The sequence below is a fragment of the Orycteropus afer genome, unplaced genomic scaffold, assembly GCF_000298275.1.
Source record: "Orycteropus afer afer isolate SDZICR_OR568_19922 unplaced genomic scaffold, OryAfe1.0 scaffold00694, whole genome shotgun sequence".
Classification (NCBI taxonomy): domain Eukaryota; kingdom Metazoa; phylum Chordata; class Mammalia; order Tubulidentata; family Orycteropodidae; genus Orycteropus; species Orycteropus afer.
In genome coordinates this window covers 900,217-915,912 of record NW_006922281.1, presented here as the reverse complement: position 1 = coordinate 915,912, position 15,696 = coordinate 900,217, and the positions used below count along the sequence as shown (strand labels likewise).

The 15,696-nt window shown below is 46.3% G+C and overlaps 1 protein-coding gene across 1 annotated transcript; it reads right to left on the bottom strand.

Annotated features, from left to right (window-relative positions):
- Positions 1-774: 774 nt before the first annotated feature.
- LOC122151765 (zinc finger protein 260-like) lies at positions 775-13,783 on the bottom strand. Its single transcript, XM_042783146.1, is given in 5 exon segments — positions 775-1,621; positions 1,623-2,622; positions 6,332-6,458; positions 13,203-13,241; positions 13,751-13,783. Coding segments are annotated over 5 exon segments (2,046 nt in total).
- Between the last annotated feature and the right edge of the window lie 1,913 nt (positions 13,784-15,696).

Here is a 15,696-nt window from a genome sequence, read left to right as displayed (position 1 = left end):
CTCATTTACTACTGTTAGGAATATAAAATGGTACAAATACAATGAAAAAAGTTTGGAATTTTTAAAAAAAATAAATATACACCTATCATATGCCCCCACCATTCCACTATTAGTTACATACATGCCCAGGAGAAATGACAGCATATATCCATACAAAGTATTATACTTGAATGTTCATAGCAGCTTCATTTTTAAAAGCCCCATACTGGAAACAACCCAAAACAACAAAGCCACCAAAAGTTGAATGCATAAGACAATTACAGTATATCTCAACAGAATACTCCAAAGATAAGAAGCAATGTAATAGTGATCATTTTGATCAGTAATATAATTGACATTGGTAGTATATTGAAAATTCTCAAAATAATTTTGCTAAAAGACAATACAAAAGGTCTACCTGCTACATGATTTATATAAAATTCTGCAAAATGCAAATTGGTCTACAGTGACATATCTGACCTGTGGTTGTCTGAAATGAGGTAGAAAATGAGCTGCAGGAAGGCACAATTAAACACTAACTTTACGAAATTTTCCAAGTGATTGTTATGTTCACTATTCTGTGCTTGTGGTTTTGTGCAGATGCATGTACCTGTTGAAATCTACCAAATTGTACCATTTAAATATGTACTATTTCATGTCAATGACACTTTACTAAGTCTTTTAAATACAAAAGTCTGTGTGTGTGATTACATGTGTATGTATACACACACACACCTTACTGTGTACAATAAAGTGGTAACTACTGTTAAACCATCTCCCACATTCACTGTACTCTTATAGTCTTTCTCCAGCATGAATATTCTTGTGTTTTGTAAGCTTGTATTTTTGGCAAAAACATCTTCCACATTCACTGCATTCATAAGGCTTTTCTCCAGTGTGAATTCTCTTATGTACAGTAAGATGGGAGCTGTTCCTAAACAACTTCCCACATTCACTGCACTCATAAGGCCTTTCTCCAGTGTGGACCCTCCGATGAAAAATTAAGCTGGACTGACTGTTAAATGATTTCCCACATTCACCACATGCATAAATATTTGTTCCTTTATGAATTCTCTGGTGTTGGATAAGGTTGAAGCTTCGACTAAAGGATTTCCCACATTCACTGCATTCATAAGGTCTTTCTCCAGTATGAATTCTCTTATGTATATTAAGACTGGAGCTTTGGCTAAAGGATTTACCACATTCACTGCACCCATAAGGCCTTTCTCCAGTGTGACTTCTCTTGTGTACAATAAGGTACGATCTATTCCTAAACAACTTCCCACATTCTGTGCACTCATAAGGGCATTCCCCAGTGTGGATTCTCCAGTGTTCAGAAAGGGTGTAGCTTTGAGTAAAGGATTTCCCACATTCACGGCACTCATAAGGCCTTTCTCCAGTGTGAATTCTCTTATGTAGTCTAAGATGAGATCTATCCTTAAACAGCTTCCCACATTCACTGCACTCATAAGGCCGTTCTCCAGTGTGGACTCTCCGGTGTTGGATGAGGGTGGAGCTACTGCTGAAGAACTTCCCACATTCACTGCACTCGTAAGGTCTTTCTCCAGTGTGGATTCTTCGATGTTTAACCAGGCTAGAGTGACTGCACAATGATTTCCCACATTCTTCACATTCATAAGGACTTGCTCGTGTGAGTTCTCTGATGTTGAAAAAGGGTATACCTTTGGCTAAAAGACTTCCCACATTCAGTGCACTCATAAGGCCTTTCTCCAGTATGAATTCTCTTGTGTGCAATAAGGTGGGAGTTATTCCTAAATAACTTCCCACACTCACTGCACTCACAGGGTCTTTCTCCAGTGTGGACTCTTTGATGCTGAATGAGGCTGGAGGGATCACGCAATGATTTCCCACATTCTCCACACTCATAAGGATGCAATCCTGTGTGACTTCTCTGGTGCTGAATAAGAGTATACCTTTCACGAAAGAATTTCCCACATTCACCACACCCGTAAGGCCTAACTCCAGTGTGAACTCTCCTATGTTTTGTAAGGCTGCCATTTGTGCTAAAGGATTTCCCACATTCACTACATTCATAAGGCCTCTCTCCAGTGTGAATTTTCTTGTGTTCACTAAGTTGGCAGTTTTGGCGAAAACGTTTCCCACATTCACTACACTCAAAAGGCCTTTGTCCAGTGTGAATTTTCTTGTGTTTAGTAAGTTGGCAGTTTAAGCGAAAATATCTCCCACATTCACTACACACATAAGGCCTTTCTCCTGTGTGGACTTTCTGGTGTTTTACAAGGTTGGAATTATGGGTAAAGAATTTTCCACAGTGACTGCACCTGTAAGGTCCCGCATCCGTGTGTATTCGCTGGTGGTTATTAAGGCTGGAGAGGTACCTGAACAATTTCCCACACTGACCACACTCATGCGGCCTTTTTCCAGTTTGAATTCTGTGCTCCTGTACAAGTCTGTAATTGCACTTGATGGGTTTCTCACATTTGCTAATCTCACAATGCTCCTTTCCAGTAGAGACACTCTGGTGAACAAATTTGTGTTTGCAGGTAACATCTTTTCCACATTCACAGCTGTAATGACACTTTCCACTATGAAAGGACTCCCCATACTCAAGCTCAGGTAGGGGTTTCTCATTGTTGGGTGTGGCCTGGTACTGGAGAAGGCCTGAAGGGACTAGGGAGTCCTTCCCAGCCTCCACAAAAGAGAAGAGCTGCTTGGACAGTTGGAATCTGCAGTTCTTCACCAACAAGTTCCTGCCCATGTGCATCCTGAAGGGTTTCTCTCCACTGTGATTCTTCTGTTGCTGGGGAAGATCTTCACTAAGCCAGGAAGCTCTCATACACATTCCATTCAAGTATGAGTTTTCTCCAGGGCTTGCTTTGTGCTCAGAGAGATGCAAAATGTCATTCAAGACTGAAACACACCTCTTACAGGGATGAGGCTTCTGGGTGGATGGACCTGCCTGTGGAGGGCTGACCTGTGACACTCCTCCTACAGAAACACTGTGCTCAGAAGACGCCTCCTCCTCCTTGGTTCCATGGCAACACCCTGAAAGCAGAGAAATGCTTTAATGCACATTTCCACTGTGAGGAGGAAAATGCCTACTGAAAATGCATGCTATCACAATAATTACTGACCATGGTTGCACTACATGATTAATGTAACTGATACTACTTAATTACATATATGAAAAACTGTGATTTAAAAAATGCTGTCACATATTTACAAGATTTGGAAAAAAAAAAAAAAAGTCAGGAAATGAGTGCATAGGACTACTCTGGCAGATGACACTGTGGAGAGGTAAGAAAGTAGCTCCTGCAGTTCTGGCCTTCATCACAGAATGGGGGTGGCCTCACCAGAGGCAGGCCAGGAGTGGGGTACAGCACAAGAAGTGGCAGCGTTTTCCAACACTCTCCTTTGCCATCAGGACTCCATGCTGCTGACACAAGCATGATGTGCAGGGGGTTAGCTGCGCTCAGAGAAAACGCCACTGGAACCAACGGTTGCTGTCCAAGGGCTCTTTAAGCATATATGCACATCTCATGACACCTTATGGGGGGGGACTAATGCTGGAGGATGCTGCAGGGGGAGCACTGCAATCAGATGACATATATGGGAAAAGCAGGGGCAGATAAGGGCTAGAATTCATAGTTGAAATGACTAGTCAGCAAAGTATCAAGTACAGGAAAATGGGGTGAAATGTGTTCCTTTACAGGGTCTTTTCCTTGGTGCTGTGGAAAAGGTCCACTAAAAATGTGGCAGTGACTATCAGTCATAGTTACACCACATGATCAATGTAACTGATGCCACTAAATAATACAAGTGTAAACCTTGATTTAGAAAATGCTGTGCTATAGAATTTACAAGAATAAAGAAAAAATGTGTCAGATGTCAAGGAATGAATCAACAGGAGTATTCTGGGCAGATGAAAATCTAGGGAGGGTGAAGCAGGGCTCTTTGCAGTCCTGAACTTTATCACACAACGTGGCCAAACCAGAACAAATACAAGGTGCAGCGCAGGAAGAATAAGCAGGGCTTCCCTTTTCTGTCACAAGGCTTTAGCAGAGGTTTATCTGATGGTGACAAGTGTATGATGTGCAGAGGGTTAGCTGTGCTCAAAGAAAACACAACTACAACCAGGTAGCTCATGTTCCAGGGCTGTTTAAGGACATGTGGACACCTCATGACACATTACATGTAGGCCTATGTTGGGCAATGTTGTAGAGGGACCAGTAGAAAGACAGGTGAAATGTAGAGGACAGAAGGTAAGGGTAGTCAGGGGCAAAAGTCACAGCTGAAGGAAAAGTCAGTAAAAGGAAAAGTGTAGGGAAGAAAAGACAGATATGAGGTCTGGCCACTGGCAGCGAAAAAAAAATTGTGGTGGATACAGGACAGGTTTCCAGTCCTGATGTCATGCCCTCTCCCAGCTGTGTCTCAGCAGGGCCACGCCTCCTCTAACACCATCTTGCCATTTTCACCTTGAGAAGTAATCAGGGCTGTCCTTGAAATCCATCTCCATAAGACCTGCATGATGTACATCCTAAGGCAAAGACAGAACAAGGGAGCAGCTAGCATGGGCCTAGAGCAAGGCAGCCACGAAAGGCCAAAAGGAAAAAAACATTGTATGATTAAGGCTGTGTGTCAACGTGTGTTGGCCATGATTCTCAGAGGTTTGACAGTTACAATGTAGTCATTCCCCATGATGAGATCTGATATAATGCAATCACCTCCATGATGAGATCTGCTGTGAGCAGCCAATCAGTTAAAAGGCGGTTTCCTCAAGGGTATGGCCTGCTTCCATTATATATGGACGTTCTGGTAAACCTCTCTGGCTTTTTGCTCCATTTGGATCGCTGCTCGAATAATTTCTTTTACAAGGATCAGCACAAGGCTGATTCCAATGAGGCAGAGGTTACATGTCCCAACTGTCCAACTTTTCCAAACTGCTGTACCACTCCATCACCTCTAACATCAACTGCTCTTCCTCCCCTCAGTACTCTCCCTCCTGTCTTAGGATTCCATATCTTGCTGTAATGTCTCACAGAACTCATGGAAATGGCTCATGCAGCTGTGGAGGCTGGCAAGTCCCAAATATGTGGGTCAGGCGTCAGTCTGGAGGGTTCTCCTCACTCATGTGGTTGCAGGAGCTGATAAACCCAAACGACAGGTCGGACAACTGCTGTTGTCTCAAACACCAAGAACTGGGGGTGAAGTTATGACAACTGCGACAGTGAAGATTGTGTGTCAACTTGGGTGAACCTTGACGCTAAATGGTTAAAGCTGCTGTGGTGTGGTCTTTCCTATTTCCCTGAGATAAACTCTCTCTATATATATACAACTGGTTTTGCTTCTTTAGAGATCCTAGCCTAAGACAGCAAAAAGCCAGATGGAGGATCCAGAGCAAGAGCAAAGTTTGCCAGAACATTCACATACACACCTTTAAGGAAACTAAGGGTGGTGACTTGAGTCACACACTCCAGCAAGATGGGACTCAAGATACATCCCACCCTAATCCTGCATCATCAACTCAACAGACAACTCACCCCAAAATGGGACCATAACCAGTCACAGAAGCTAAGATTTACAATACATTACAGAATGGAGGACTATGGCTAGAAGGGCCATACTAAGCAATTCACTGCACTGCAATCCCGCATATGGTTTGTTATTACCTGACCTCTGGTTCCTTGGATTTGAACTAGCAGCATATTGTATTGCCTGCTGATCTTGAAACTGTTGTCTTCACAGCCTATGAGCTAGCAGCCTGCCATCTTACCTGCTGATTTTGGCTTGATCAGCCCCTGCAGCTATGTGAGGCAGGAGAAGCCTCCCGCCTGATGACTCCATGGACTCGGGACTTGCTATCCTCTACAACTGTGTGAGCGATTCCCTTGAGATCTCCCTCTCCCTCTTGCCCTCTCTATATATGCATACACATAAGCATCACTGGTTTTGTTCCTCTAGAGAACCCAGCCTAAGACACATTATTACTGGACTAGGATCATGTCAGTAGTGACCATAACAACACCTGGAAGTGTTTTCACAGGCAGGCAGGAAGTGTCGCTAGAGGAAGGGGGCATAACTTGGAGCACAGAGGTGATGTAGATGTGGACATATCACCTGGGCAGGGAAGGGTGGGATCTATTGGGCTGAACGGAAGACTCCTGACTACCTGACTGTTCTCTGCATACTCTCAGGTGACAGGTGGTGGTGCTTGGGGAGCAATTGCTCAGGGCAGTGTACAGCACATGTGTCAAGAGAGTAGGGGAGGGAGCAGAACCCAGTCTCACTCTGGGAGGGCAAAGCTTTCCCTGGGGAAAAGCGGAAAGACAAAGACTAGTTCAGGACACTGGGGTGGGCATGAGGGTCTTACCCAGAGAGGTTATGACTGCAAAGTTCTCCAGCATCACATTGCTATACAGTATCCTCTGAGCCTCATCAAGGAGTCCCCACTCCTCCTGGGAGAAGTCAATGGCCATATCCTTAAAGGTCACACAGCCCTGCCATGATGGGGACAACAGTTCATTCCATGATTAGCTGTTGTGCTAAGACTCTAAGTTCATTCTCCCACATCCCTCCCCCACTCACTCTCCTCTCTATCCACTATCTGAGAGGAGACACCAGGTGCTGGTGTCATGAATGCCTGCACTTCTCACATGGTATCCCCAATCTCTGTGTCAGCCCATAGCACCAAGAAGCAGGTGGGCAGATAGGAGAGATAAGCTATGGGCCTGGCACTAGGGCAATGTGAGCATTCTCTTTGCAGGCATTTCCCAGGGGTCCCCCAGATCATCCTTTCAAATACAACAATATGGGCTTACCTTCATCCTTAGGTCCCTAGCACAAGGCCCTGGGCCATCAGTTCACACTCCTCTCCATGGACACACTTCTCTTTGTCCCACATTCCCACCCACTCTGCATCCCCACAGCCTCCTTCCCAAGTGTGCCCCACACCACAGCATCTCTCTGGCCTCCCCACTTTATACATGGCTTCTCGAGAGGCTCAGAGAACTGAAACAGGATCCAGGTACACTCCAGACCCGTTAGTCTCTAACGTCAGAGGCAGCACGGAAGCTGCTGGGAAGTCCTCCCTGGCGGACCAACCTGTGGTCTCTTTCACCTGTGCCACACTTGCCCCACCTCACACAGCCCTCTTCTCATCAACTAAGACTCCTGAAAAACCAGGCCCCAGTGGCCCTCCAACCCAGGCCCGGTGACTTTCCCAGAGACTCCCTGTAGCCTATCTGCTTTAATTAAACCTCTTATGTTCCACCAAGGGTCACAAATATACCCTGATGAGTTGGCAGGACCATGAACATACTCATGCCCATCCATCCCTTGGAAGGCTTGCTCACCTATCTGGTCATTCTCTTTCTTGCTCTCTTCACATGGCCACTTTCTTCCATCTCCGTCACCCCAACCATAAGCTAAGCAAGGGACCCGGTCCTTGGCCCTTATTTTCCCCTTCCTATCCTGCTACTAGCACTACCATCACAACCAGGCTCCCCTCTATTCAGTGTGATGCACCACTCCTTCCCGATCCACCCACTGGCCACTACGTTTGAAGATGTCTCCATCCTGAATTCCAGACCTGTACACTGCTACCAAACACACACACACACACACACAACTGCACCAACAAGCAACAAACCATGATAAATGGAGAAAAGATTGATGTTGTCAAGGATTTCATCTTACTTGAATCCACAATCAATGTCTATGGAAGCAGCAGTCAAGAAATCAATGACTTACTGCATTGCGCAAATCTGCTACAAAAGATTTCTTTAAAGTGTTAAAGAACAAAGATGTCACTTTGAAGACTAAGGTGCACCTGATCCATGCCATGGTATTTTCAATAGCTTCATATGCATGTGAGAGCTGGACAATGAGTAAGGAAGACCGCAGAAGAACTGATGCATTTGAATTGTGGTGTTGCCAAGGAATACTGAATGTACCATGGACTTCTAGAAGAAAGAAAAATTCTGTCTTGGAAGAAATACAGAGGGAATGCTCCTTGGAAGTGACAATGGCCAGACCTTGTCTCACCTACTTTGGTCATGTTGTCAGAAGGGACCATTCCCTGGAGAAGGTTATCATGCATTGTAAAGTAGAGCATCAGTAAAAATGGGGAAGGCCTTCCACAAGATGGACACAGTGGCTGCAACGATGGGCTCAAGTACAACAAAAACGATGAAGATGGCACAGGACCTGGCAGCGTTTCATTCTGTTGACACCACTCGTAGGGTCGCTATGAGTTGAAGCCCACTCGATGACACCGAAGAACAAATGTCCAAATGCCCACGTGTGGTGCTGTGCATCACTTAACACAGCTCTTCTAGTCATTCATGGGCTTGTGACTCCCACAAAATGATTGGGGGGGAACATGCAAATAAGGTGTACAGAACCCTAATGAGGGAATTGGTTAATTTTGGCTCTCACTAGACTTAAAATGAGCCAGCACAGAGACACAGGGGAAGGGACCTCACTAACAGCAAGAAAGAAGAGCCAGGACTGGAGCATATCCTTTAAACCTGGAATCCCTGAGACGAGAATCTTCTACACCCAGGAGGCAGAAAGAGGTGGAATACCTGGGATGGCAAGAAGCAGGTGACTAGCTTCCCAGCCTCTCCAGGACTACTCATAACCACTTAACTGTACTAAAGTATGCACCCCAGGGGAGGTAGTTCCTGCTGGTGATTTTTAACCTCTGGTATCATTAAATCAGAAAATGTGGGTTTACATAATTAATCTTGTAACTGGAAAAAATGCTTTCTGTACCCATACACCCGTGGTTGCAGGATTATACTGCCTGAGTTTGAACAAAGCTTGGCAATAGGATGGTCAGGCCAGGTGCAGCTGAACAAAAGTCCCTTCCTCTTAGCTCTTTTCCCTACCCTCTGAGGTGTAAAACCCCCAGACCCCTTTGCCTCACATTCTTTCACCTGCAACATAAACTTGGAGCATTATGTGTGCAGAAGCGATTTTGGGTCAACTCACCCTGAGGGAGATGGACTGGACGACAAACCTTGCCCCATTTATTGGCATCCTAACTGCTGTGTAAGTAATTGAAAGCTTATAAAATGCCACTGGTAACAGCACTCCATTCCTGAGAGCTGCCTCCCTCCAAGAGTGACTTTCCATCACAGCTCATCGCAGTTCTTCATCTCAGCTGATGGAGCTTCCGTCCTTCTGCTGAAAATAAAAACCTCGGGGTTTTTATTTACCTCCCTGACTCCTGTCTTTCCTTCTGCCACAATAAAAATCAGAACAGCCAGACAGAGCTACTTAAGACAGATCTACTAATAGACAGAGCCAGAATGCAACCATTCCTCCCAGTTCCCCAGCAACCACAAGTGTCCAGCCACCTGGCCTAGTGTCGTTGCCACCTCACTGGTCTTAACAATCCCCCTCTGTAATTGCATCAAGCCAGCCTCCAGCCTAGATGATGCCCCGGCATCCCTGCTGAGCCCCACCCTCATCCTGTGAGCTGTGCCCAGGTACTTGTGCTCCCAAATCCCAGTTCCATTTCTCAGCTGCCCGACTCAGATGTTCTCCATAGCCACTCTCCCTTCGTTCCTGCTCCTTAGTGTCTAAAGGACGAATTATCACAAACTCCACAGAAATCCTCTCTGCCCACACTCAACCCCTAAGAAAAGCTGGGCCTCAGGTCTGCTTTCTCTCTCTACTTGTGCTGAGGGCTCTGGGTGAGCTGTGAACCCCAAGACCTGTGAGTACTAACATTCTGTGTTGCGTCTCTGTGTCTTGTGCCTGAAACATAACTTTCCATCCAGGGCAATATACATAACCTGAGCTGCTGGACATCGCCCCATGGCCCTCCCTCCTCTCCAATTGACAGCCAAGCTGAAATCAAACATACTGAGGACGATCTGGGACGAGGATGGGATAGAACAGTCATCTTGACAAAGGGCACAAAATGTCTTTTAACTGCAACTGGCTTACTAATGTCATAACTCAAACAACTTGGTTTTGGAGGCAACTAGGGTTTGGTGGAGACCTGTTGTGCTTCGCTTCACGTCACTGCTGCACATGGCCTCTGCTGTGTACCGCCTAGACTCCGCCTCTGCTGTGTACCTCTGCTGTGTACCACCCAGGCTCAGGCCCTGCCGTGTGCTGCCCAGGCTCACCCTCTGCTGTGTACCACCGCTGTGTACCGCCTAGACCCCACACCCTAAATCATCAGTCCTGCCATAACCAGCATGAGTCCTAAGAGGTGAGGGCAATACTCTGTCTCCCGTTCAAGCGTGGATGCGCTGGCAGGGCCCAGTGATCCCAACCCTTCCCGTATGAATGCATTTCCCAAAGGACTGCTGCAGTGGGTACTGTTGGTCCCATCCCTCAGATGATATCACCCCAGCCCAAGAGGTTGTCACTGGCACAATGTCTCAGAGGACATCACCTAGCCAAACAAGTCATCATTAAAAATGACAATGCCACAGGTGACAGTACCCCACCCACAAATATGATGTTGCCTGGTACATGTCCACCTCAAGGGACTCCCACTCCAGCCATCCTCGGAAATATGCAGACACCTGACTGTCCCTAGGCCAAATGAAGTGTTGCAAACCAAAAACCAAGATCTTCAGCTTTGCCTAAATAGATTTCCTAGAGATGACCCCCTGGAATGGTATTTCACTGAATTATGTGTTTATCTAATAATAACTCTGCCTCTACAAAGAGTCCTGCAAAACAGGAGTAGGTTCTCTGCCAAATGCCCGGCAGTACCAGAAGCCATTTTATCTCGCTCAAGGCCAAATGATGTATTCAAAACAAAACCTATCAACCCAACCCTACAACACTTCCTTTCTGTCCCGTCTTCCTATATCCATACCAGACCCACCCTTATGTAGTGAAGCTTAACTATGACTTCTGCAGAACCCCAGCTCACTCCAAGAGCTCTTGACCTTTTAACTCCCCTATGACCTCACTCTCCCTCCACCAGCACATCTAGGCCACCAATGTTCAGCACCAGGCACACTTCCCCAACTTTCCCCTACCTCACAACTTTAACCCCTCCTAGCTTGCCACCTCCCATGTGGAATGGGGTGTCTTTTATTTTCACTAAGAAACTGCTAGGTTTGTCACCTGGCTGCCTCTTTGTACAACCTAGTCCTCCAAGATGATCCTGCTGACATCCTCAAATACACTAAGGATCAATGGATTAAGGGTCTGCTCCTCTGGCTTCTCTATTAGTAAAAACTGCACTCATTATAAATTCCAATTGTTCAAACCTAGGCCAGTCTGGAGTGGCTACCACAAGCACTTTACCACTAATTTGCCTTGGCTTATATATTTCCTAGCTCTGATTTCCTTGTAACTGCACTACAGGAAAGCACATACTGCAGATTGATAACAAATAGGTCAAAATCCCCAGTTTCTGGTCTGAAAACCCTTTAACCTTTTTCACCATGCAAAACTCAGCATCTGGTATGTAATGCAGTCCTTTCCAAAAGGAGTAACATAACACCCATTTTTTGTTCTCCTGACAGGCTCCTAAGACACCATGGGAGGAAGTGACAGGTTCCCTAGGCTTACCTCTACAAATCTATCCCCAAAGAATTCTGCCCACTGGGCTGCAACTTCAATTCAAGGGTGATCTGTAAACATCACTCTAGGCATCTTGATTCTAATGGGCCTGACTGGAGTAGGTGCCAGCATAGCTGCTGTGGTCCCCCAGAAGTAAGCAATTGAGGCCAACATCCCTGACTGAACACATTCAGCAACTAAATGACCCCTTTGCCCTCATGTACAATCAGCATGAATCTCTGGCCCAAAAAGTGTTAGACAACAGACTAACTGTAGAGCACCTATTTGTTCACAAGGGAGGAATCAGTGCTCTGCCAGAAGCCACTTGCTGCACATTCATTAGCCATTCAGGGTAGGTACAGGTCAATGCATAACAAATGGCCCACGATGTTAAACTCTTTATAATATAATCCAAGTCTCCCAACAGATCCCTGCTGCCCCTGAAATCTCTGGTATGTTCTCCTGGCTGGATCTCTGCACATGGGGGCAATGGCTCCACATGGGTCTCCAAGCTTTAGTTTGCATTTTTATTGCACTTGTGCTTTTCCCAGCTGTTACCAAATGTGTGTTTTCTGGGCTACAACACTCCCTCATCTTATCATTTAACATTTCTGCCTGCCAAGCCGTGTACTTTCTCTTGCCTCCATCTTAGATGATGTTTCAGCATCCATGTTGAACTCCTTCCTCGCCCTATTAGCTGGCACACTATACCCCACTGCAGCTACATGCACCAGATAACCAAGCAACTGAAAACAGCCAAGTTTTTCACTTCGCAGCCCCACAGCTGCCTAACTCACCTTCCATGGCCATTCCACTCTTTAGTTTCAAAAGGACCAATGGTCACTTACCCCATGAAAATTCCCTAACCAAAACCTCAAACCAAAAGGCTGTGTCCCAAGAACTTGTTCTCCCTCTCTACCAGTGACATCCTTGTGTGTGCTATGGTCTATTGGCTTATGGTGTAGTCTCTTAGACCTGTAAATCATAAACTCCTTTATTTTCATTTACCTGTCTGTGCCTGAAGTGTGACTTTCCATCTATGAGAATATAAGTAACCCGGGCTGTGGAAGATTGGTCCCTGTGCTCTAAGCCTTGGGCTAACAGCTGAGTTGAAATCAAACACACACAGAACACCCTCACCCCCAGAGTCTGGTCTCCATGGTGCAGCCACAGGGAATCTGAGTAATCCTGTGGTGACATCATCTCCCTCCTCTGCTCCAAACTCCCACTTTTTCCCACACCTCCAGAATAGACACTCAGCTTCTCAGGAAGCCATTCCAAGCCTAACTCCTGACCTTGCTCACTGCTCTTAGGAGAAAGGATGCAGAACTGAGGTCCACTGTTAGACAGATAGAGATAAGTAATGATTTGGGTGAAGAGAAGGGCAATTTACCAAACGTGAGTGATCATTATAGTGTAATTGAGGAAGAGACAGAACTGAGGTCTTTGAACACTTCCAAGTTCAGCCTTGCCTCCAAGCACTTGCCCACACGGGCACCTATGCCTGGGGAAACCTTCCAGACCTCATGCCATTGGTTACCAACAGGAATGCCAGAGCCCCTGGAATGAATTTAGGGTGTGCAGTGTCCCCAGGATCAAGGCCAAGAACAGTTGCTGGTGATGACACCCAGGACACCACAAACCAAAAACCAGACGGGTGAGGTCAGGATCAGTGAGATCCTGGGCCACCCTTCGCTCACCTGTGTAGGGTCCATAAGTACTTCCGAAGCCATGGGAATCTAGCAGAAGAGGGTGTTGTCATAGGCCGTGACCAAGGGCTCGGTCCTCCCTTTGGCTCTGACAAGGGTCATGAGATCTCGGCTCCTCAAGCCTCAGTGCTGCTCCTAGAATCGTGTCATCCTGGAGAAGGGCTAACTCCTAGCCTCACTGGCATAACCCCTTCCAGCCCGTCCTTCCTCTGAGCAGCTTTATTATCTCCCTCTTGTTCAGAATCCTCCATGGCTGCCAACGTCCTCACATTGAAGACACAACTCCCCAGCCTGCCATCCAGAGGCAATTCCTAACTGTTCCCTGCAGATAAGCAACGGACCCCACGTTTCCCTGTTGCTCGGGCTCAGCCGCACCTGCAGCCTATGTCCTGACGGTCCCTGTGCTCCACAGGGGCCTCTCCCCGACCCATCACACTGGTTTTCAGGAAACGCAATCCCCATCAGGACCGCCCCTTTGTTCGGGAACAGGGCCTGGAGATGCGGGTCAGCACGGGCAGGCCTGAAGGATACTCACTCACCTGAGCCGGGTGCCTCAGCGCGGCGACCGCCATGAAGCCTGCGCGCGGAGAGGCCGGGAACTCCGGCGCCGGGGCGGGGATCAGTGAGCTGCGCTATGCCCGCCCGGGCACGGGGCAAACGGTTGTGTGCAATCGGTACAAACACTACGCTTGTCACTTCTCGGCTCCGTGACCTCTGTGTCCACCCAGCCAGCTGAAGTTCTGACAAGTTAATACACCTTACTGTGATAAAATGGCTGCCAGAAGGAAGACGCCGGAAGCCCCGCCCAAGGGACTGCGCGTACTCGGATGCGATTAAATCAGAGATGTCTGGGTAATGTAGTCCCTGCATCTCTGCAAGGCCGGATAGAACCAAAAACCCACTGCCATGGAGTTGGAGCGGACTCATAGCGACCCCTCCTTCGATTTCCGAGTCCAAATTACGGAAGTAAATTGCTCAACCTTCATTCCGAGGAGTGGCTGGTGGGTTTGAACCAACAGCCTTCTGGTTAGCAGTCAAATGCCTTAGGCACTATGTCATTAGGTGCTCCAAAGACTACCAATTCCAACGTGCATATTATTCTAGTCATTCAGACACAATATACATCCATTGGTTGCCAAAAACTAATGTATGTAGTTATTTCAGGTGCCCTTTTGGCACAGGGATTAAGCACTTGACTGCTAATCAAAAAGTCAGTGGTTCAAACCTACCAATGGCTCCATGGGAGAAAGAGGAGACAATGTGCTCCCATAAGGATTACATCCTTGGAAACCCTATGGAACACTTTCACTCTGTCTTACAGGGTTGGCATGAGTCGAATTCTCAACACCAATGGAATGTAATCAGTGGCAGATACAGCTCTGGGAAAAAATCTGAGCGGCCCTCAAGTCTGAGGAGACATTTAAGCTGTTTTTATACTTATGTTTTGGGTGTTTGTGGGCTGGGTATTCCAATTACTAACAAAGGCATTTATTACTAAGAGCTGTGAAATTGAGCAGAGGGAATTCTGAGCAGCATCCATATACAGCTACTGTGGCAAAGCTTAATGGCCTCCAAATTACTGAGAAGGCAGGCAGTGTTGAACAAAACCCCTCTGGCCCCTTGGTCAAAATAGGAGACAATTTTACATCCAGCATCATCCATGAAACATTTCCATCCAAAAGCCATCATGGTCTGTGGGATCCCTCTGAAGAAGAAAGCTGTTTGCTAAAACCAGCTGGTTGAGAATCAGGTCTGTGGGCCTCCACTTGTGTCCAGTCAGCAAAGTGACGTTACAAAGACAAGCAAGGTAGCGATTGAATAGAATCCCTACTCCACTCTCAGTGAGGCCAATGATCCCCATTGCTAGGCTGACAGAACTCATTACATCACTGTCTAAGAGACACTGATTCTAACTGGTAAGAAAAAAATAAACAAAAATGTGTCACTTTCACCTTAGCAGCCAGGTCTAAAGATAAATGTAACACATATTTCCCCACATTTGGTAATATATTTTCTCACATTAAAAGAGTATTTTTAAAATGCGCTTATCAGTTCAAGTTATTAAGGTCATATGTTGCAAAAAAAACCCTACCTGGCCATCTATACACAGCTATTTGAATGAACAATGAACCAGTGACACAACTGAACACCTCATGGGATTTGGTTTCTTAGGTCTAGGCTCATGGTTTCATGGACATTTAAATTACTTTAGTGTTTCCATTCTGTGGTTTTGTTCACTGCATTGTGCCTGAGGTCTTAAAAACTTGCAAGTGGCCGTTCCAAGTACAACTGGTCTCTGATCATCTGAAGCAACAGTGGACGAAGTCAGGAACAGGAGGAAATGAAAGCATGGCTAACTACCTCCATGAAAAACTGCCTCCGTTGCCAGGAGACCAGAACTGCATGATGCCCGGCTACCATTACTGAATGTTTCCATCAACAATTTTATAGCAGAATCTTAATCAAACAGAGTGAAATGCAGCAC